The 23,096-nt window shown below is 39.6% G+C and overlaps 3 protein-coding genes across 3 annotated transcripts in view; all 3 read right to left on the bottom strand.

Annotated features, from left to right (window-relative positions):
• LOC138031474 (TNF receptor-associated factor 2-like) overlaps positions 1-23,096 on the bottom strand; it is a 527,459-nt gene that overhangs the window by 144,426 nt on the left and 359,937 nt on the right. The gene's annotated exons all lie outside the window — the stretch shown is intronic.
• On the bottom strand, positions 409-4,737 carry LOC138038182 (uncharacterized). The gene is made up of 5 exons (XM_068884008.1): positions 4,545-4,737; positions 3,962-4,134; positions 2,882-2,962; positions 1,170-1,349; positions 409-635 (listed from the first exon to the last, which is right to left on the bottom strand). Exons 1-5 carry the CDS (start codon positions 4,549-4,551, stop codon positions 438-440), a joined length of 639 nt encoding a protein of 212 aa, XP_068740109.1. The 5' UTR covers positions 4,552-4,737; the 3' UTR covers positions 409-437.
• Positions 16,771-20,874, bottom strand: LOC138038181 (uncharacterized). The gene is made up of 5 exons (XM_068884007.1): positions 20,817-20,874; positions 20,227-20,399; positions 18,973-19,053; positions 17,773-17,952; positions 16,771-17,187 (listed from the first exon to the last, which is right to left on the bottom strand). The coding sequence occupies exons 1-5, from the start codon at positions 20,821-20,823 to the stop codon at positions 16,990-16,992; spliced, it is 639 nt and encodes a 212-aa protein (XP_068740108.1). The 5' UTR covers positions 20,824-20,874; the 3' UTR covers positions 16,771-16,989.

Raw genomic sequence — 23,096 nt, 5'->3', positions numbered from 1 at the left:
CGAAAAATTTTCATAACCAATTGTGGGTAAACTTAATTGTTTCATCTAACACAAAAGGAAATGTTCACATACAAAAATATATTTTATCGATGGTTCATCAATATTCCAGTATAATAATGACACCAATTAGTTAAAATGTATTTATACAAAAATAAATACTTGACAGCTTGGGTCTTTAAGCTCTTCCCAAAACCTTAATAGAACGTTTGTATATCTGCAAAGAGCTTTTGCATTTTATAAGTACAAAATTAATTGAACCTTTTATAAAAAGTAAAATACGATTTTCAATGCAACAATAGGCAAACCATGAAGCTAATTTTTGAGCTAAAAAGTGCTCTACTTTATAAAATCATTGATTCAATGTACTTAGTCACCATCAACGAACACTCTAACGTGTTAAAATGTTGAAAGTCTTGCCATAATTCAGTAATTTTCAGTTATCGTCGGTTTTTAGCTCTTGAAAAATTTGTAATCTCAGTGAGTAAGTAGCGCATGCTTGTATCAACTTCTCCAAGAACTCCCAATATCCACTTCTTCTGTCGATACGCAGACTGGTTCCACACTTCAATTGGCTGTGAAATGTTGGTTGATGGGAAGACACTACCGGCTGCGGAGTCACGTGCACTAAACCAAAGCTGCAGAAAATAGACAAATAAACCTCAAAAACGAATTTCCTTCCATAGGCGACTGCACTGTTAAGAACTTAGAGCTGACATTAATTAAGTCCTGAAAAACTTAAAGTTCTATGAATTAAACATTAAAAAAAAAAACTGGTATCGCCTTTTTCTTTACGAAATTTGACGATAGCTTCCTCCAGCCCACAAAAAAGAGTTATGGAAATACCTTGCCGGAGACAGTCACAGTCACAGTCGTATTAGATGGGAAAATTTGTTCCTTAAGACGGACATGTACATCAACGTGTTGTCACTTCCCAAGCTTTGCAGTGGACTCAACCCAGTCCCTAAACCGTTTTCTTATCAGTCACAAAATCTCTTAACTTAATTTGATATTTCAAACTTTAATGTGTCTTTCAAACAGTATAAATTTTCAAAAGTACCTCGATTGTTTTCTCGTCATATGCACTTTGAAATCACCTCGAGATATGAAGATCGAAGACGCAACCTTTCCCCAAGAAACAATAAAGTATGAGTCAATTTGTTTTCACTTACGACTGGTTTCCTCGCATCGTCTTTAAGCTCTCCAATCTTTTTCTTTATATCTGAAATCTTTTGCAAAAGTAGTTTACTGCCGCTTCTTTCGAAACCATGAGGCCAATGATCCAATATGTCTTGAAGGACAGCGTAGAATATAGAAAGCTGTTTGTATGCTTCCTTTACAAAGGTTTTTATCTAAAAGAAAACGGGACAAAAATGCATTCAGTTTCAATAGGGCTGTTTTTGGACCAATGAACAACAACAAATTCATCAAGAAGCGGAGCCATTTAATTTCTAAATGCTGATTTGATGAAAGATATAAATTAATCAATATTTACTCGGGAATGCACGGAAAAGAGTTGAGCGCTGACATCAGGAATCGAACCTATGACCTCCCGATTACTACATCGGATTCCTTCTGAGGAGCTGTATACCAGAGTAGTAAGCGGTGAGCCATTAGAGCAGGCTCAGTCTTAGTGGTAGAGCACCCGATCTAGTAATCAAGATGCCATATTTTGTCATTAATATGTTCTTCTTTGAGGAGATCTCTGATCTTTTCCTATCATCCCCATTATTAAAATGTTCCTCTTTATTAAGTAACATTTTGCAGCTTCCTTTACATTTCCATGTCACGTCCAGTTGCGCTATACAGTAAAAACCCGCATATAAGAACCTAGAATTTTCATTGCCAGGTTGAAACGGTTCTTATAATTTAGGGTAGTTTTTCACAAGTCTGTCTGATTAGGTTTTTTTTAGAACTTGTCCTAGTGTAACAACTAGCAAAATTATCGTACTACTAAATACATAATGGTTTAGCACTTCTATTTTCAACAACAAAATTGCTTGCCTTGTTTGCTAAACAATAACATACACAACAACTTTTTGTCAGACGTTTCTCACACAATTAAAATCGAGAATTTTGATCATCAAAATTGCAGTGATTTTTTGTATCAGAACCTATTTTTCCTTGCCAGGCTGAACGTGCTCTTATATTTTTGGATATTTAAATGCCAAATTTCAGCTTTTAGGTTCTTAGATGCGGGTTTTGACTGTAGTGCACAGTTTCCCAGAATCCCAAGGACATGCCTACGAGTCCCGTTTCAGCCTGGATATTTTGTAGTACATGGGGTTCAGAGCCACCTAAACTTTTCAGACGGCTCTGAACCCCATGTACAGAATTTTTTTTAACTTTTCCAAAAGTTACATCTTATCCTCCTAATCAAAATTCTGTAATAAGAAAAAATTTCACCGTGCCGTTTTTGAAATATAAGCGCTTAAAGCTGAAATTAAGGATGCTTTTAGCAGGTCATAGTATTGCTATGGTAACCTATTGTGTCACAAAAATAGTGCCAACGTGTTTGCTAGTGATTGGGCAGTATTGTGATACCATAATTGTAGCATCAATTGATAAAGAGTAGTAATTATGACCCATCAAAAATCTACGTCTTGGAAAGTGCTGGAAACTGCTTTGAGCCACCTTAACGTACAGAGCAGGCGTTTGGTGGTCAATGTCTCCATCTCTCAAAAAAGTTTGGTTTTCTCCTTTTGGCAGACAACCCGGTCGTCTTCTGTCCTCGAACAATTCACTACATGTAGCGACAAAACCAGTAATCGCCATCTTACCAATATAAGCCTGCTCTAGAGAACAAGCATTTTGTAATACGCCCAATGGATAAAGATTTATATTTTAATGTAAGAGACAGATAGATGACAGGAGCGAAACGTACCGTCATGTCTTGGCCCAACCGTTCCAGTCCACGTATTTCAACTTGTCTGAACTCAAGAGGATCTCCAAAAAATTCCTTTGCCTAAAAACGAGAGACAACAAAGAATTTCTTAATATGAGCTGATCAACTTAATCAGGAAACCATTTTATATATCGTCCTCTACTGACTTACTCCAGATTATAAGTTTCATGGATCGCGATGGCGGGTACAACAAAACAATGTGCGGAAAGAACTGTAAAAACTTAATTCAGGATACTGAAGTACCAGTATGCTGAACGAGAAGTAGCCTGGGACCAGGTTCCGCAGTTGGGGTTATGAAGCAAAAAAAAATGGCGAGCGAGGCGAGCCGAGCGGGAAATCCAGTCCATAGCCCGGCTCGCTTCACTTGCCAATTTTTTGTCGCCACTTTTCTTTTCGCACCATAACCCAAACTGCGGGGCGTGGCCCAAGCAGGCTAAACGAGAAGTCGTGCGTTATTTATGTGTTGTGTAGAATGTGAATTCCAATTTCTATTCTAATAAATTAAGATTGTTGTCTGTCCCTTACGACGGGGCAGTCGATGGAAATGAACATGGTAAACAAAGGACAAGGTTCAGGGACGAAATGTATTCGACTGGACTCGGAGATACTCGGAAATTCCGAGTAATTCTTTGCAAGCGGCGAACCTACGACCTTCCGATTACTAGTTCGGGATCTCAGCCACTGAGCTAGAGGATACTTGTGGCAGCTATAGCCCATCAGACTGTGCTCATATGACAGTTATTGTTAGAATTCATGTAATTCGGAAAGTGCAAAATTTCCCGATTATCCCTAAATCTTTGAACGAAAAATACTCAGGAGTAAATTAGATAAGAGTGTTGATCTATCACTTTGCGGTCTTGCCGCAGCTCAGTCACAAATGGATTTATTTTTAGATACATTTGCGCGCGAAACAAATAAAGGGCCGCCACTTTTAACCAATCAGAAGAAGTCATGTTACGCGAGACTTCACTGCCATGTTTTATCAGGGACATGACAACTGATTTTCACAGGAACAGGTATTCTACAGATAGATACTTAGTTATTAACTAAGATACTTACATATGCCCTTCTAGTTTCAAAGATTAAGTCTCCCAGCCTTTTCCGGCCTCCGTTAGAAGCTATGTCTATTTTTTGAAGAACAGCTCTGGTCTTTGTCAGTATTTTCTCTTCAGCAGGAGCTCCAATAGAATGAAAAGGAACGGCGAGGAACAAAACGAGCCAAAACAATGATACTAAAAGAGATTAAGGATACAGCGTAATAATCCGTATGTACTTGTTTTCTAATAACTTTCTCTGTAGTTTATTTTTGTTTATTTTATTTTATTGTATGAGGCTGCAATAACCGCGCGGATTTTCCTTGTGTCATTAGCCAAACGAACCTTCATCAAGTTCCTTTATATCAAAATACAAGTCATTTAATCAATCGAATTTTAAACTTAACATTATTGATTCATCCTAGATTTTCCAAAGAAATGAACTCCAAATGAACTAAAAATTGATTTACTGGCCAGTTCATATTCACCTTTATGACTTGCGCTATGTTGTACCCCGAGGTAGTTTCTGAAAAGCGCTTTGCGTACATGTCAAGCACTGGGCGTCTCTCCCACAAAATATCAACTAAGAGTTTAAAAGTTGCTCTTACCTGCCATGTCTTCGGTGTAAGTTTCCCTCCGTAATATAATAACCGTTGCTGAATTGAATTTCAGTTATCAGTATGTTGAGAATGATTGAGAACTTTGTATCTCCCAGTATATGTATGGAACGCTTTACAATAGATAGGAAATCAGAGGATGTAATGTTTCCCGACTCATAGGGTAATTTTTCTTCCATGTCAGTTCCGTTCTCTTTAGTGAGGGAAATCTCAGTGTAGATGTTTCTTGTTCCGTATTTTGTTTTTGCGTCTTTAAAGCTATCCAAGATCAAGATTTTAGAGTGAGCGCAGCAGCAGAATTTTGCCATTGTATCTTCGACAAAAGAGAAAATTAGCGAGTTTACTGAAAACAAATAACAAACGCCCACCATTTAATGCGATATTAATTTGAATACACGGTTCTCAATTATGTACTCGTCATAAACCAATTATAACTCCACCCCCACCCTCCCCCCCTCCCCCCACCCCCTAGGAAAAGGTTCTAGAATTTAAACAGATAAACCATCACTATAAGCTCCACATATAATGGCCGTTTTCTTCAACATAGGCTGCAGCTTTCAGAGCCTAATGTACTTCACGTCTCAACGCTGCATATCGTAGACAACAAAGTGAAATAAGTAAGTGATCTCCACTAACTACCGTTTAAACATTTGTTTGGTGAAGCATAAGACGAAATGAAAACATTACGCCTGTCGCTTCCGTCAGGAAGTCAGCTAAAAGTCACTCAGTGTATAAATGTTCTTGTATGAGAATTAATTTGCATAATAACTGGTTTGTAAACTTCCCTTTTTGCAATGATCCGAAATTAAGACAGTTTTTTAGTTGGCTTCCAAAAATTGCTGTTTCGTCTCTCCCAGGCCCAAGGCAAGTTACTGTGATAATTTCTTTGGGATCATCACCGCCATCTGTTCAACAAAACTTGGCGACTGCTGAGTGCTTCACATTCCAACGCCTGCCTTCTGGAAATTGTCTTTATGTTTGCATTTACATTTCGAAAGTTTCGACTGAAGTATTGTTTCCAGTTGCTGTCGTTGAGAAAAAAGAAAATCCTCGAGTTAATGATTCAAACGTAGTTTTCTCCGTTTGGCTGATTGCCGTTCATAACGTGGGCAACCGTCATCATTCCGATGTGCAAAGTTTAACATAGAAATAAACAATAACATTCAGTCCCACTCGAAGAGCATTTGCAAATTCAAGTCCAGCCATCCTGAACTATTGGGCCAATTGCATTCGCAAGGCACTTCATCAAGAGATGGACAACTGAATACTTAATAGTAATTTGGCTCTTTTGAGAAAAGTGATGTTTCTCAACTCTAGGAATGGTTATAGGTTTTCTGGGGAGAGGATCTCTTATTCTAGATTTCGGGAATTGTTTTAAGATTGCTTGGGAGATCGAGGTCACGACGAAAAAGAATTCAGTTTTCACGGTTTGTGATCGGGAAGGGCATCTGTTGAATAACTAGAATTTGTCAGAAATATTATTGAAGTTGCGCGGACATTGGAAATCTACGTCGGCTGCAAAAGTATGTATGTAATGGACATATTGGACATTTATGCAAACGTTGGCCGTGTGGCCCACCCTGGTCAGAGTTTTTCTCTGTCCTTGTGTGGGTCCAATTCCATTAGTAGGGCTAACGCTCACATGGTATACATGGGTAGAAAACAGCACTTCACATTACCCTACTGACATTAGTTAATCCAATATCAGACCTTCATCTGTTTGCTCATTGAAGATTTTTATTAATTTGTATTTGTAGTATCTTTTTGTCTAGGATGTCCATCTGATTGTAACCAATAAATGTCAGTTGTTGGATTGCCTGAGCGACCAATCCATTATGAAGTTGTTGTGAATTTTAGAGCATTAAAGGAGAAAATATTTTACGTTCGTGTGAGCGTAGCGAATTAGAACGTAACTTTCTATTCTAATACATCACGCTTGTTAACTGCCGTTTTTGACAGCCCAAGTTCTCTAATTTTTGTCTTGAATTCTCTTCAAGTTCCCGATTTAATGTTAAACTTAGCTCTTCTTTTCTTTTTGTGAATTACTTGAGATGCCCCAATTACTTAGACAGGCAAAATGAAGCATGGAATCGACGAATATGGTAAACAAAGGACTAGGTTCAGAAGCGTGATGTATTTCAGAGATACTCGGAAAATCCAAGTTATTCTTTGCACTGAAGAGTCGAAGCAACCACCTTCCGTTTTCTAGTTCGGCATCTCACGTAATGCCGTAGAAGAGACTTGCGGCAGCTATATGTAGGCCATCAGACTGGGCTCATATCGCAATTACTGTTAAAATTCATATATTAAAGACTTGAACTGCGGAATTATTCGATTATCCCCAAATTTTGAACAATAAAATTCATCTCTTTACACATGTATACTGCACGGGGTTAACGCTGTCTTACTGTGGGTACGGTAGCAGAACTTTGCCCTCGCTTGTATCTTCAAAATAGGTAACAAACGCTCACCATGTAATGTGATTATCAAATTTTGATACACTGAATACCCATTGGTGTTTGCGATTTTCTTTTAAATTGGGCACAGTGATAAATTCCCGTTTCTCGGTTCTCGGTTATGTAATCGTCATAAACCAATTATGCCCACTGCTATATTCCCCACCCCTACCCCTCCCCCCCGAAAAAAAGTGCCAGAATTTCAACAGATAAAACATCACCATAAGTGCCATTATAGCCGTTTTCTTCATCGTGAACTGCAGCTTTCAGAGCGTGATATCCTTCGCGTATCAACGCTGCATATCCTAGAAAGAGAAGTGAAGTACGTGGGTGATATCAAGAAACTGCCGTTTGAACATTTCTTTGGGGAAGCAGTGAGACAAAATGAAAATGTTACGCTAAATCACTTCCGTCAGGAAGTCAGCGAGAGTCACGCAGTATAGAAATGTGTTTATATGATAATTACTGGGTTGCCAGTCTGGCAATACTAGTCGGAAAAATGGGTAATAACGGAGTTCCGCGCGCGCCGAAGGGACGCAGACGCGGAGCACCATTGTTAAGAAAATATGGTAACCCATCGATGTGAGAAATTTGGTTTTATAGCCATGACGTCATCGACGTCCGTACGTACGTACTTCCACCCGTCCATGTATGCCAATGTCACCAGTATCACGCTAGCTTACAGCATACATCTTTGATATTGGACATGTTTTGCTCAATTGACACCTGTCAAAACAAGATATCCGCTGACCAGTATCACGTATCCATATCGCGAGCTCAAGCTTAGAGCTCACCGAGGTCAGCTGTTTTTTTTTAAGTTGACCGCTGATCAGGTACTGGGTTTCGATTGGATTGCAAGCTTAACCCAGGTTAAGTCACTTAAACATAATCGAGGCTTCATTTTTCGCCCGCTTTCTGTGGCTCGACGCGGCTACTCGGCCATACTACATCAACTATAGTTCTTACACAGTCAACGCTTTTCGTGTTCAGGTGGAAACGGTTTGGAAGATGTTTTCTTTCTGCACTTTTCGCTTGTTTCAATCCAGTTTGACATATCATGATATCTGTCCCCACTGATGGCTACGCAGTTATTCAAGTCAAACATCTGACTGGTATATAAACTTAAAGCTGAGTGTTTATTTTTAATTTACTTAAAGCTGCTTTTTTCTCTGTATTGCAATTTTTGGCATATCTTAAGAAGCTCTGATAAAGGTTACATGATGCCTGGAAGATTTATGTCTATAACAGAAACGAAAGGAGAGCGAAAGAGAACGACAACGACAAAACAGAATACCACTAATAGCTCATACTTAGTGGAAGAAGTTACTCCACAAATTCTTTCCTTGGGCACTAAACCGTTTGTAATTTTTACCGATGCGTTATTTTTACCGTTATTTTTACCGATGCTTATTTTTAAAAGGTGGTTTAATCGGTTTTTCCGTAGTTCAGGAATGAAACTCGAACTTTTATTCTCAACTGGAATTAAATAACAATTACCTGTACTCTTTTGGACATAAAGAAAAACTTGAATTGTTTGTTCGTTTTGCTCTAAAATGAGAGCGAACAAGTGCTTTTTTAATACGTTTGCCCAACTGGTTTTCGTTGTGCCTCGACAGTGACAAGAAAATTTTGCCCTTATGTTATAAACACGTAATCGCAATAAGTTCTCGTGAAATTAGGGGGAAAGCTCACTAGCTTTTGTTTTCGTCCTTTCTTGGTTGCTTTGCCCTATTTTGCCGATTCTTGTTCCAAGCCAACCTGGCATGTTTCAATTAAATACATCAAAATGTGGATGATCTCGTTTTCAAAGATCAAGTGGAATAAAGTACTTCAGTAAAACTCTTCTTTGACCTTGAACTAAAAAAGTTTTAATTCTAGCGTGATTCCTATTCTAATTGACTCAGAAACGGCTTTTTCTTCCTTTTCCATTCGCTCGCTGAGGGTGCGCTTGTTTTCTTTTAAAACCCATGCGGTTCAAGAAAAATTCATTGCCAAACTGGTGAATTCCAAAGTAAATTTCACTCGAAAAACCGATATCGTACTCATCGCTTCGTGATTCATGCGAGATAGGTTTTTAGTGTAAAATTTACAGTGGAATTCACTAGTTAGACAATGAATTTTTCTATAGAAGAAAGCAAAGAAAATGATTAAGCAGCAACCGGAAACATCAAAACGTCTTGACGACAGTATTAGAAGGAATTCTAGAAGGCAAGAGAACAAGAGAGCGGCCACAGAACAACTGGATGGCGGACATCAATGAGTGGACCTGCCAGCCAGCCTACGCCTGCACCAGCCAAGCTGCCGACCGCGACCTGTGGAGTGTCATTGCACGTCAACCGTCGAGGAGGCGATGATACTCCCCAGATAGCCAAATTGTCTTGATAATGCGTACGTACGTGCTTGGCATTGCTGGACAAGTGTTTGTTTTAGACTGTGCCAGTGACCTCAGTTTCTGGAAAACAGCTACTCTAGGATAGGAGTGATTTGGGGAGTTTTTACTCTAGTATAGGGTAGCAAAATCCAGCTGAAACTAGCACTGGTATAGGCTAAGGGTTCCAGGGTGCCAGCGGCACATCCCCACCCAGAAAATTCCTAAAGTACTCCCCCCCCCGGGGGGGGGGCGTTGAAATGTGATACGGGAGGATTTTTGTAGAAGTGTACTGTAAGCAGCGCGTGCATAAGTCACGAAAGTGAACAGGTCTGTTAGAAGCGTGCTTGAGTTTCCACAAAATGAGCCCGAAAATCAGCGAAAAATTATGACGCTGATGAATAATTAAGTAGCTGCTATTTCCAAAACGATGGAATTATCTGGTGATAAATAACCTCGTCTTGGAAAGTAAATTTTTGACTTTGCATAAACAATGGTCAACCTCAACAGTTGAACGATTGTGATCTTTGTGTTGAATTCGCACATTTCTTGTCAAACTTTGTAACACTTGAAAGAAAAAGAAAACTTATAAAAACAAAAACCCGGTATCTTGCTATCATTTGACACAGATGCCTCACTATTACGCGAGGAAACACGCCACGGTGAATGGATCACAGCGCCCGCTGAAAGAGATGTCACTTTCGATTTTGCGATTTACTGGTGCAGCCAAAAGTACAATAACAAAATTGAACTTAGCAAAAATCTCCCAAAACGTTTTTCGCTGATGGCAACTTTTATATTCGCGGTTCAAAATTAATGTTGTTTTCATGTCGTAACTTTTGTTGCTGATGGCAAAATATTTTATTCTCGATCGACCGTCCTGAAAACTTCTTTGTGCTCTTCCTAAAAACTGTGTATCGATATTCATTTACTTTTGCATCAATATTTGTTTTGTATAAAGCAAGCTAACAAAATCTGCACGTTGCTTAGTTCGCATTTCTGAGCTTTAAAATAGAATTTTCGATCCTACGCTTCTGTTACAAAGTGGTATATTTTTTAGGTCACCCATCCAGACAATAACCCTGCCGGACAGGGATTAAATTCAATGCACCTTTTTTACCAAGCTGTCAGACGCTCACAGTGCACGCTTAAACTTGTGGTGAAAAGAAGTTGTGACGGAACTTGAAAATGATCAGCATGTCAGCCTAGATTCCCTTTTATTTTCCTCAATCTTTCTGGGTTTAGTACTTTGCTAGTAACCACATATCTTCTCAGGGACCTATTTACCTGACTTCTACCATGGCACTACAATGATATACAATACCAAAACAATATCGTGTACTGTTAGAGCTACATATCACGCAAAGACGACTTGAATCTCCTGGAAGACAAAACGCACCTTATTTGGCTGAGGCGAATTATCCTCGGGGAAAACATCAAACACGTGGCAGCAAAACGAATTTCCAGCTAACAAGGCCGTATTGGATTCCAATGACAATGATGACAATAATAAAATGTACCCTCAAGCGACGAAACTCCTCGAATTGCTTCTCAATGCTCTTCTGTACAAACAATAATCCAACACAGTCCACAGTTGATCACAATCCAAACCATAAATCCACGAAATATTAAGGATTTAAGGAAATGAGGCGAATTATCCTCGGGTGAAAACATCAGGCACGTGGCGATAAAACGAATTTCCAGCTAACAAGGCTTAAAATTTCGTGGCCGACTGTCACTGTTTATCTTGCACCACACATCAAACAAGAATGCTCGGTACAGACAAAACCGAATAGGATTAATCTCGTCTTCCAGCGTGTACTGCTGTGAACAAAACGTTTGTACAAGTAAACCAGAAGAGTGACTAATACGCCATAAAAGCATGAACACAAGCTTCGCATCGATAATCTCGAGCCGGAGCGAAAATAAATTGACGCAATTAAGAAAAACAAAAAGCGCGGGAAAAGAGACGACATCGCGGCCCCACAAACGGACTGTAATTACACAGTTCGTTTACTCACCTTAATTTAAGTGTCTTTAACTCAACAAAGTCAATATTCCACATGCTACTTGACATTCTCTCATTGGTTTACGTGCCATCATTAACTTCTTCCAAGAGGCATATCTTTGTAACACTCCACCAGCTTTCTTGATCCTGGATTAACGCACGCATCCATCTTTTCCTGTGAACACTGCACCATACGGCCGAGTGGCCAACTGTTTCGAACAACATTATCCACTGCACTAAGTACCAAGTCGCCAGGCTTCACATTTCTTCTTGACTTGACCCATTTTGGTCTTCTTTGAAGAGCCGGCAGATACTCTCGTACCCAGCGTTTCCAATAGTGATCCACACGGAACTGGACCTTTCTCCATCGCCTCTAGGAAAACCTATCCTCGGCTCACAAACGCTCCAGGCGGAAGTTGCGTATCTCTCTGCAACAAAAAATAATTCGGTTTCAAGCCTGTGAAATCTGCAGGATCATCTGAAACAGCAGTCACTGGGCGGTTATTGATAATCGATTCGACTTTCGGCAAGCAATGTTCTCAGCTCTAAATCATTAAGAAGCTCATCTCCAACAACGCTCTTCAAGTGCTTCTTTGTAGTTTGCACCAGGCGTTCCCATACTCCGGACAGGGAAAGCAGGTGGTTGTAAGACCCACTTGATGCCCTTCTTCTGCAGCTGTTGTTCAATCCCAGGCTTTCCTCATTCCATTTCGAAATGGGCTCCTTCAACTCTCTGTTGGCTCCAATAAAGTTAATTCCTCGATCCGACCAAATCTCTTTAGGCGGTCCTCTCCTACTAATAAACTGTCGAAGAATCATAATAAAATCATCTGCCTCTAGCGATGGTGTCACTTCAAGGTAAACAGCACGAGTTGTAAGGCACGTAAATAAACATCCCCATCTTTTTGCGGTTCCGCGGCCCCACTTAACTGTTAGTGGCCCGAAAAGGTTAACACCTGTGAAGGTAAACGGAGGATGATACGCTTACAACCTCGCCCTGGGCAAGGGCCCCATGACCTGTTCCTCTCGTTTGGCATTCAGTCTTCGGCATTTTACACAATTCCTAATTGTTCGTTTCACTAGTATAGACTTCTTCCAGCAATGATCCAAAACATTTTTCTAAGCTCAGACAACGTCTGCTCCCTTCCACTATGAGCAGCAGTCTCGTGATAGTGGCGAACAAGCAATTGACTGACATGATGGCCCTTCGGCAGAATCGTCGCGTATTTTTCATCCGAGGACAGTGCCACTGCTTTCTGCAAACGACCTCCAACTCGCAAGATTCCATTTAGTAACACTGGTCTCAGGTTTACTCTTTCTTTTGGGGGTGGAATGCGCCAAGGTGAGGCAAGTACCAAGTCTTTCTGCCTCGACGCTCAGCTTCTTCTGCAGTCACCTTCCTGGCATATCCTTTGCTGACAAGGTTATCCATAAAGTCTCTGTACTTCCGATAAAAATTCTCATCACGTTTCAACGTTCTCTGCAACCGTACTTCAGCCATTCGTCTGTTGTCTGGTAACCAAGGGTCTTCATTCTTCCACAACATTCCCACTGAGTAGTGCCCAACTACTCTCGGTCTTCAACTGACATTCCCTTCCTTGAAGTCTTGTTCATGTCAATGTCCTCAAGTCTAAGAAACTGCTCCATCTGCTAATCTGACAGTTCAATGCCAAACTTTACAAAATTCACGTTCACCTTCCGTGAGTTTAAGGAGCTTACAGAATCTACTGGTCTAAGCACAGCCCAACCCAGCATGGTGCGCACAGCGTACGGTTCTCCTGCTCTGCCTTTGCGACATTCTTCATGCAGCTGGGCTTCAGGAACATTTGCACCAATCAGCATGGTCACCTCTGTCTCATCTACTTCGGGAAATACAATACCTTTAAAATGGGGCCATCTTGATAAATCCTTTGTTGCAGAAACGTTGAGATTGTCTACAACCTTATTGTTTTTTATTATCACAGTGCGACTCTCACTGTTGCCAGCTGCTCGCACAACAACGTCGACTTGGCCGACCCTTACTGCAGACTCTCCTGACAATGTACATACCGCCAACTTGAATGTATCATAGTTGTCAATCTGTATCCCAAGTTTCTCTGCTATCGACTTGGAAAAAGTTTCCTCGCTCCCGGTGTCTAATAGTGCATACGTTCTGGCAGAGGGCCCCTCCTTACTCAGTATTTCGATCGGTACGACTTGCAATGCAATCTTTGCCTTTGAAGTTGTAGAGTATGTACGGCTTGGCGTTTAAACACCCGTAGCTGCAGTTACTAAATTCACATTAGCTGGCTCTTTTACTCCTTGGTCTCCCCTACCACCCACGCCAGTATTCACTTGGTCTTCCACTGATTTGTACAGTAAAGTGTGGTGGAGTTGCTGACAGTGCTTGCATCGGAAGGCTGATTTACATTCACCGACAAAATGTCCCTTTCGCAAACATTTCAAGCAAAGTCCCCTGTATCTCGCGAAGACCATTCTCTGCCTAACAGACTTGCTGGTGAAATCAGGACAATGCTCTATCTTATGAGAGGCCTCACAGCTGTAGCTTTTTCCAGACTGAAGGGTGCCCCTTGACATTGAAACGTTTGAACCCCTTCCTTGGGTGCTCTGGCTTTCTTGGGTATGTGGTCCAACCTGCGTTGATAAATGTTGTCACTCTGGATCCAGCTTGTGCTGTGGGCTCCAAGGGCGGGGCTCGTCTGTTGCCCTTTGCTGGTTGTTTCACAACGCTTCTGCTTACTGCACCAACTTTGCTAAATATGGGGTCATTGGCTGTTTCAGCCCTCCTTTCTATGAATTCTACTAGCTCTTTGAGACTCGGGAACCTCCCTTTCTCTCTAATACGCTGAGCTTCGTCTCTCCACTTAACCTGAAGTGCAACCGGTAACCTTCCCGACATTTTTGCCAAATTGGTCATGTTCATTTCAGAGAGAGCATTCATGGATTGCAAAGTCTCATACAAGGTTCTTGAACGATCAGCAAATTCACGCAGGCTTTGTCTATCACTGCTTGAAATATTTGCTCCTTCCACCAAGCATCAGTAAATGCCTTTACTACAACCTGTGGTTGTCCGAAACGCTGCTCCTACAGTTTGAGAGCCTTTGATAAACCACCAGGCACTCCTGTAAGCCACAAAACGAATTTCCAGCTTAAAATTTCGTGGCCGACTGTCACTGTTTATCTTGCACCACACATCAAACAAGAACGTTCGGTACAGACAAAACCAAATAGGATTAATCTCATCTTTCAGCGTGTACTGCTGTGAACAAAACGTTTGTACAAGTAAACCAGAAGAGTGACTGATACGCCATAAAAGCATGAACACAAGCTTCGCATCGATAATCTCGAGCCGGAGCGAAAATCTATTATCGTAATTAAGAAAACCAAAAAAGCGCGGGAAAAGACACGACAGTTGACAATGTGGAAGAAAGCTCTGTTTGTTTTTTACGCTAGCAATTGCATTTCAATTAAAACCGAATTGTTTAATTCTCGTTAAAAAGCTTTTATCACAAACTTTATGCAGTATTTTCAGTTGCCCTTTCGCCCGTCGCCAAGCAACAAGTTCCCCTTCGCTTTGTTATTCATCATTGAGAATCCATAATGAGCAAAATGATAATAGGCCTTTTTCGATATATTAAAATTCAGCTTGTGAGGCAGTGAGGACCCAGACAAAGGAATGTGGATGATATGTAAATAATTTTCACATTAATTCCGTCGTGTTTCTATTGTTTTTGTCCTCACTGCCTCACTATCAAGCTGAATATTTGATATTTCGAAAATGGCCTATTTTGTAATCCTTCTAACAATAGACCAAAATTATGTTTTTATTATTTGTTTCCAAGCACTTATAAAACGTTTCAAGAAGGTATGATAAGGCAAATGAAACAATGACATCCAGTCCGAAGAGGATTTGTAAATTCAAAGCCAGCGTTCCTAAAACTACTAGGCCAAGCCACTCAAGTATTCATTATACTGATTCATTTCATTTCATTTCATTGAATTTCTGGATCAGAGTCCCAATCCTGCCTTGGACTCTGATTTTTCAGTTGGCAAGCAACTAGTCCTTCCTTTATATCTTTATATCTTAAATTAAAACACCTCAGTAGTTGCATTTGAAAATTTGGGGCGCATGATTTAGCAGAGCCCTCAGACCAGAGGACCACATTGTCCAGTGATGACCTACTGTAGATAAACGACCAAACACCCCACGACTCTGTGTTCTAGTAGCTCAATAGGTAGAGCAATGGGTCGTAGCTTCGAATCCTGCCTAATGACTCTGGTTTTTCAGTTGTCTTTTCACCCGCTGCCAAACAACTCGTTTCTCATCCTTCTCACGAGCGCTTTACACCTTAAAAATACGTAAAGTTGTACTTGAAGAAAAAGCTATGAATAAATTTGTCAGGATGTTTGGTAACCTGAATCTGGCTCGATTAACGAAATACCGATGGGAATGGCAGTTGAGTATTCGTAATTTACCTCATGAACTTCAATTAAACAGAGAAATCTACGTTTGAATCACTATCTCGAGGATTTTCTTCCTCAATAACAGTAACTGAAAACAATACTTCTAGAAATGTACAACTAAACATTTAGAAAATTTCCCTCAAGGTAGGCGTTGGCCGGGAATGTGACTCACTCAGCAGTCTTGCCTCAGCAGTTTTAACGAACAGGCCCCAGCTGCCTAGTGTTTATCCGCTGAATAGGGATTTATACGGTGGATAGCGTTATACACCTTTTGAACAACCGAGGCCCGATGCAGTGATCCCAAAGAAACAACTTGTATCACAGTAACTTGCTTACACGTGCAGTTAAATAAAACAGCGAACTTTGGAAGCCGACTAAAAAACTGTCTTAATTTCGCATCATTGCAGATAGAGAAGTTAAAAAACCATTATTATGCGAATTAACAGGAGAGACCCTTTGGCTCACACGACGAAACAGATCTATTTCTGAGGTCAAAAACGTGGCTACCAGCCTATTAAATTTGTCAGAAAGAAAAAATTCCTGTCATCTTGAGAAAAAAATGCGTACGTGTGGTGGTGCAGTAAAACGACAAACCCCCGGACCGATTTGTTAGCTTTGCCAGGAAATTCTTTAGCTGGTCCACCTCCATATTGGAACTCAAGAATATCGTTCAGCTTTTACCGCCAAACAAATGCTTTAGAAAGATAATTCTCTCGACCATTTCCCAAAGCATGAAAGACATTCGAAAAATTTCCATAACAAATTGTGGTTAAAATTAGTTGTTTCATTTAACACAAAAGGAAATGTTCACATACAAAAATATATTTTATTGATGGTTCATCAAATGAATATTCCAGTATAATAATGACAGCAATTATATTAAAATATATTACCTATTTAATAGAGAGTTTGTATATCTGTAAAGAGCTTTTGCATTTTTTAAGTACAAAATTAATTGAACGTTTCATAAAAAGTAAAATACGATTTTCAATGCAACAATAGGCAAACCATGCAGCTAATTTTTGAGCTAAAAAGTGCTCTACTTTATAAAATCATTGATTCAATGTACTTAGTCACTATCAACAGACACTCTAAAGTGTTAAACTGTTGAAAGTCTTGCAATTATTCAGTAATTTTCAGTTATCGTCGGTTTTTTACTCTTGAAAAATTTGTGATCTCAGTGAGTAGGTAGCGGATACTTGTCTCAACTTCTCCAAGAACTCCCAATATCCACTTGTTCTGTCGATACGCAGACTGGTTCCACACTTCAGTTGGCTGTGAAATGTTGGTTGACGGGAAGACGCTGTCGGATGCAGAGTCACGTGCACTGAGCCAAAGCTGCAGAAAATAGAGAAACAAAGCAGGGTTAGATGTTTAAAAAACGATTGCCCTTCCCTAGGCGAGTGCACTGTTAAGAACTTAGAGCTGACATCAGTTAACTCCTGAAGGTTGAAAAACAAAAAGTTCTGTGAGTTAAACATTAAAAAAACTGGTATCGTCTTTTTCTTAACAAAATTTGACGAGAGCTTCCTCCATACCACAAAAGAGAGTTATGAAAATACCTTGCAAAAAAAATCGTTCACTTTTCATATTTTAATTAAAAACTGAAGAAATACATCACAGTCGTTTTAGATGGACAGATTTATTCCTTAAGACGGACATGTACATCAACATGACGTCACTTCCCCAAGCTTTGCAGTGGACTCAACCCTGTCCCGAGACCGTTTTCTTATCAGTCACAAAATCTCTTAACTTAATTTGATATCTCAAACTTTAATGTGTATTTCAAACAGTATATTTTTCAAAAGTACCTCAATTTTTTTCTTGTCATATGCACTTTGAAATACCCTCAAGATATGAAGATCGAAGAAGCACCCTTTCCCCAAGAAAAAGTAAAGTATAAGTCAATTTGTTTTCACTTACGACTGGTTTCCTCGCATCGTCTTTAAGCTCTCCAATCTTTTCATTTATATCTACAATCTTGCGAAAAAGTAGTTTACTGCCGCTTCTTTCGAAACCATGAGGCCAATGATCCAATATGTCTTGAAGGACAGCGTAGAATATAGAAAGCTGTTTGTATGCTTTCTTTACAAAGGTTTCTATCTAAAAAACGGGACAAAAATGCACTCAGTTTCAATAGGGCTGTTTTTGGACTAACGAACAACAAGAAATGCATCAAGAAACGGAGCCATTTAATTTTTAAATGTTGATTTGATTAAAGATATACATTAATTAATATTTACTCAGGAATACACAGAAAACTTGCGATTAGAGCGCTCACAACAGGAATCGAACCTATGACCTCCCGATTACTACATCGGATTCCTTCTGAGGAGCTGTATACGAGAGTAGTAAGATGCGAGCCATTACAGCAGGCTCAGTCTTGGTGGTAGAGCACCCGATCTAGTAATCAAGATGTCATATTTTGTCATTAATATGTTCTACTTTGAGGAGATCTCTGATCTTATCCTATCATCCCCAAATCATCATTAAAATACTCCTCTTTGTAAACTAACATTTGCAACCTCCTTTACATTTCCATGTCACGCACAGTTGCGCTATACAGCAAAAACCCCTATACAAGAACCTAGAATTTTCTTTGCCAGGCTGAACATGTTCTTGTATTTTTGGAAAATTAAATGCCAAATTTCAGCTTTTAGGTTCTTATATGAGGGTTTTGATTGTAGTGCGCAGTTTTCCTCTCGGAAAGCGGTGCACCGCAATCCCAAGGACATGCCAACGAGTCCCGTTTCAGCCTGGATACTTTTTACCCTTATTATTATTATTATTATTCTACTTCTTCTTGTTCTTTTTCTTCTTGTTCTTCTTCTTCTTCTCCTTCTTTTTCTTCTTCTTTAGCATTATTCTAAGTCGTTCTCTTAACCTACATAGCAGGCGTTTGATGGTCAATCTCTCCTCTCTCAAAAAATTTTGCATTTTGCCAATTTGATAGACAAACCGGTCATCTTGTGTCCTCGAACAATTCGCTGGCGTCAAAACCAGTGATCGCTCACTTACCAATATAAGCCTGCTCTAGAGAACAAGCGTTTTGTAATACGCCCAATGGATCAAGATTTAATATCTTAATAAAGGAGACTGATAGATAACAGGAGGGATACTTACTGTCATATCTTGGCTCAACCGTTCCAGTCCACGTATTTCAACTTGCCTGGACTCAAGGGGGTCTCCAAAAAATTCCTCTGCCTAAAAACGAGAGACAACAAAGAATTTATTGACATGAGCTGATCAACTTAATCAGGAAACCATTTTATATATCGTCTTCTACTGACTTACTCCAAATTATAAGTTTCTTAGATCGCGATGGCGGGTACAACGAAACAATGTGCGGAAAGAACTGTACAAAACTTAATTCAGGATACTGAGGTACCAGTATGCTGAACGAGAAGTAGCCTGAGACCAGGTTCCGCAGTTGAGGTTATGGAGCGAAAAGGAACGCAGCGGGAAAATAAATGGCGAGCGAAGCAAGCCGAGCGGGGAACTGGAGCGGTGAATCATTACCCCAACTGCAGAGCGTTGTCCCAGGCTAAACGAGAAGTCATGCGTTATTTATGTGTTTTGTAGAATGTGAATTCCAATTTATATTCTAATAGATTACAATTGTTGTCTGCCCTTTACGACAGGCAGTCCTCTAACGTTTGTCTGGAACTTTCTAGCAGTTCCCGATTTAATGTTCAACTTAGTGAATTACCAACTGTCCCAATTACTTAGACATTAAAACTGAAGCATGGAAATGAACATGATAAACAAAGGACAAGGTGCAGGGGCGAAATGTATTTTATCGATGTCGACTCGGCGATACTCGGAAAATCCCAGTAATTCTTTGCAAGACTCGAACCTACGACCTTCCGATCACTAATTCAGCGTTTCAGCCGCTGAGCTAGAGGCTACTTGTGTCAGCTATAGCCCATCAGACTGCGCTCATATGACAGTTATTGCTAGAACTCGTGTAAGGAAAGTGCGGAAAATTCCGATTATCTCCAAATCTTGAACGATAATATACATCATTTTACATGTCTACTCAAGACTGAATTAGATAATAGTGTTGATCTATCAACTTTCGGCTTTGCCCCAGCTCAGTCACAAATGGATTTATTTTCAGATACACTTTGCGCGCGAAACAAAGAAAGGGCTGGCAATTTTAACCAATCAGAAGAAGCCACGTTACGCGTGACTTCTTCTGCCATGTTTTTTTCAGGGACATGACAACTGATTTTCGCGGGAACGGGTATTCTACAGATAGATTTATTTGTGACTGTGGTGGGGGGCCCACCCATGCCATAACTGCATGGGGTTAATGATGTCTCACCACTTCGTTACCACGATTTCATTAGTTTAGTTATTAACTAAGATACTTACATATGCCCTTCGAGTATCAAAGATTAAGTCTTCCAGTCTTGTTCTGCCTCCGTTAGAAGCTATGTCCATTTTTCGAAGAACAGCTCTGGTCCTTGTCAGTATTTTCTCTTTAGCGGGAGCTCCGATGGAATTAAAAGGAACGGCAAGGAACAAAACGAGCCAAAACGGTGATACTAAAAGAGATTAGGGATACAGCGTTATAATCCGTATGTACTTGTTTTCTAGTAACTTTCTCTGTAGTTTATTTTTGTTAATTTTATTTTATTGTATGAGGCTGCAATGACCGCGCGGATTTTCCTTGTGTCATTATCCGTTCTCTCATAATTGCCCGCCAAACGAACCTTCATCGAGTTCCTATATGTCAAAATACAAGTCATTTAATCAATCGAATTTTAAACTTAACATTATTGATTCATCCTAGATTTGCCAAAGAACTAAGCTCCAGCAAAAATTTGCGAAAATTGATTTACTGGCCAGTTCATATTCACCTTTATGACTTTGCGCTATGTTGTACCCCGCTTTGAGTACATGTCAAGCACTGGGCGTCTATCCCACAAAATATCAACTAAGAGTTTAAAAGTCGCTCTTACCTTCCATGTCTTCGGTGTAAGTTTCCCTCCGTAATATAACAACCGTTGCTGGATTGAAGTTCAGTTATCAGTATGTTGAGAATGATTGAGAACTTTGTATCTCCCAGTATATGTATGGAACGCTTTACAATAGATAGGAAATCAGAGATGTAATGTTTCCCGACTCATAGGGTAATTTTTCTTCCATGTCAGTTCCGTTCTCTTTAATGAGGGAAATCTCAGTGCCGATGTTTCTTCTTATTTTAGAATCGGAAATTTGTTCCGTATTTTGTTTTTGAGCCTTGAAAGCTATCCAAGATTAAGATTTTAGAGTGGGCACACCAGCAGAATTTTGCCATTGTATCTACAACAAAAGAGAAAATTTGCGAGTTTACTGAAATCCGACAAACGCCCACCATTTAATGCGATATTAATTTGAATACACGGTTCTCAATTATGTACTCGTCATAAACCAATTATAACTCCACTCCCCCACCCCCTCCCCCTCCCCAAAAGGAAAAGGTTATAGAATTTAAACAGATAAACCATCACTATAAGCTCCACATATAATGGCCGTTTTCTTCAACATGAACTGCAGCTTTCAGATCCTTCACGTCTCAACGCTGCATATTGTAGACAAAAAAGTGAAATAAGTAAGTGATCTCCAGTAACTACCGTTCAAACATTTATTTGTTGAAGCATAAGACGAAATGAAAACGTTACGCCAATCGCTTCCGTCAGGAAGTCAGCTAAAAGTCACTCAGTGTATAAATGTTCTTGTATGAGAATTAATTTGCATAATAACTGGTTTGTAAACTTCCCTTTTTGCAATGATCCGAAATTAAGACAGTTTTGTTAGTTGGCTTCCAAAAATCGCTGTTTCATCTCAGTAAGGTGCACCGAGGCAAGTTACTGTGATAATTTCTTTGGGATCATCACCGCCATCTGTTCGACAAAACTTGGCAAGACTGCGGTGTGTGTTTCACATTCCAACGCTTGACTTGAAATGTTTGCCTTTACATTTCGAAAGTTTCGAACGTATTGTTTCCAGTTACTGTCGTTGAGAAAAAAGAAAGTTAGTGATTCAAACGTAGTTTTCTCTGTTTGGCTGATTGCCGTTCATAACGTAAAGTAGGGGCACTCAGACTATATTGTCATTTCTGTGGTTCATTAATCGTGCAAGACTCACGTCGCTAAACACACTGACAAAATTTTTCATCATTTCCTCCTCGCTATGTATTTTATCATTGACAATTTCATAATGGGCCATTTTCAAATCCACCACTAGGCCTAAAGTGTGTTGTTTTTTTCAAGCTGAGCTTGTAAAAAGTTTCAAGAAAGTTTTTGGGCAACCGTCATCATTCCAATGTGCAAATTTTAACATAGAAATAAACAATAACATTCAGTCCGACTCGAAGAGCATTTGCAAATTCAAGTCCAGCCATCCTGAACTATTGGGCCAATTGCATTCGCAAGGCACTTCACCGAGAGATGGATGACTAACTAGCAGTGTATACCTATTCTTCTTACTACTTTCACAACTTCACACTGATCAACTTCATCCGTAATGAAATAAATGTATAAATTTTAAGTGGTTACAGATGAAAAGAAGAAGTGATCTTCGCACATATCTGGGTAATTTTGGTATAAGAGACAATAATTGCTTAAAATTGTCGAGATAAGTGGGAGGATAACTTCTTTCTTGCTTCATCAGCAGTGATGTTATCTTATCTAATTACGCGAACTGTGTACCAAGTCAAAGTTAAATGACACACAAAAGACGGTCATAAAATAAGTTCTAATGATTTTCTTACTCATTACATTCGTAATCAATTTTGTCTGTTCTTGTTGTATCGGTTCCATATCATCAGTCAAAACGCTCGATCGAAGGATTCCAAATCAAAGCCACGGCGCCAAGCGACCATGGCCTTTATGGCATAACGTATCAGTAGATGTTCGAAATGAACTCGAAAGTTTTAAAATTGCATAACCTTGATGATGCCGCAGATCTTCTAAAGCTAGGATTAAAGTTTTCAAAAACAGCTCAAGGCGTCCAATAGTTTATTAATTTGTTTATCATCAAAAATATTATTCTAAGGACAACATCAAACGTCTTTTTAAAATTGCCAAAGACACTAAACGGAGAGTGCATAAATTAAAGATACAGTTTATTGTTTCAAAAGCGCAATTTTGTCGAATACTTCCGGCAGCCCGTATGGCTATGTTTGACGTTCTTCATGGCCACCATTTTGGTTGACGAAAACAAAAGATCTCCTCATCTCGCTTTTTTATGGTTGACTA

This window comes from Montipora capricornis, chromosome 2 (assembly GCF_036669925.1).
Source record: "Montipora capricornis isolate CH-2021 chromosome 2, ASM3666992v2, whole genome shotgun sequence".
NCBI lineage: Eukaryota > Metazoa > Cnidaria > Anthozoa > Scleractinia > Acroporidae > Montipora > Montipora capricornis.
This window is presented reverse-complemented; position numbering and strand designations above follow the sequence as displayed.

Excerpts from the sequence above, each read along its gene's own strand:
- LOC138038182 (XM_068884008.1), bottom strand. Across the intron at positions 2,963-3,961 it reads TTGAAACTAGAAGGGCATAT|GCAAAGGAATTTTTTGGAGA; the intron begins GTAAGTATCTTA and ends TCTCGTTTTTAG. Across the intron at positions 1,350-2,881 it reads GGTTGGGCCAAGACATGACG|ATAAAAACCTTTGTAAAGGA; the intron begins GTACGTTTCGCT and ends GTTTTCTTTTAG.
- LOC138038181 (XM_068884007.1), bottom strand. Across the intron at positions 19,054-20,226 it reads TTGATACTCGAAGGGCATAT|GCAGAGGAATTTTTTGGAGA; the intron begins GTAAGTATCTTA and ends TCTCGTTTTTAG. Across the intron at positions 17,188-17,772 it reads ACGATGCGAGGAAACCAGTC|CTTTGGCTCAGTGCACGTGA; the intron begins GTAAGTGAAAAC and ends TATTTTCTGCAG.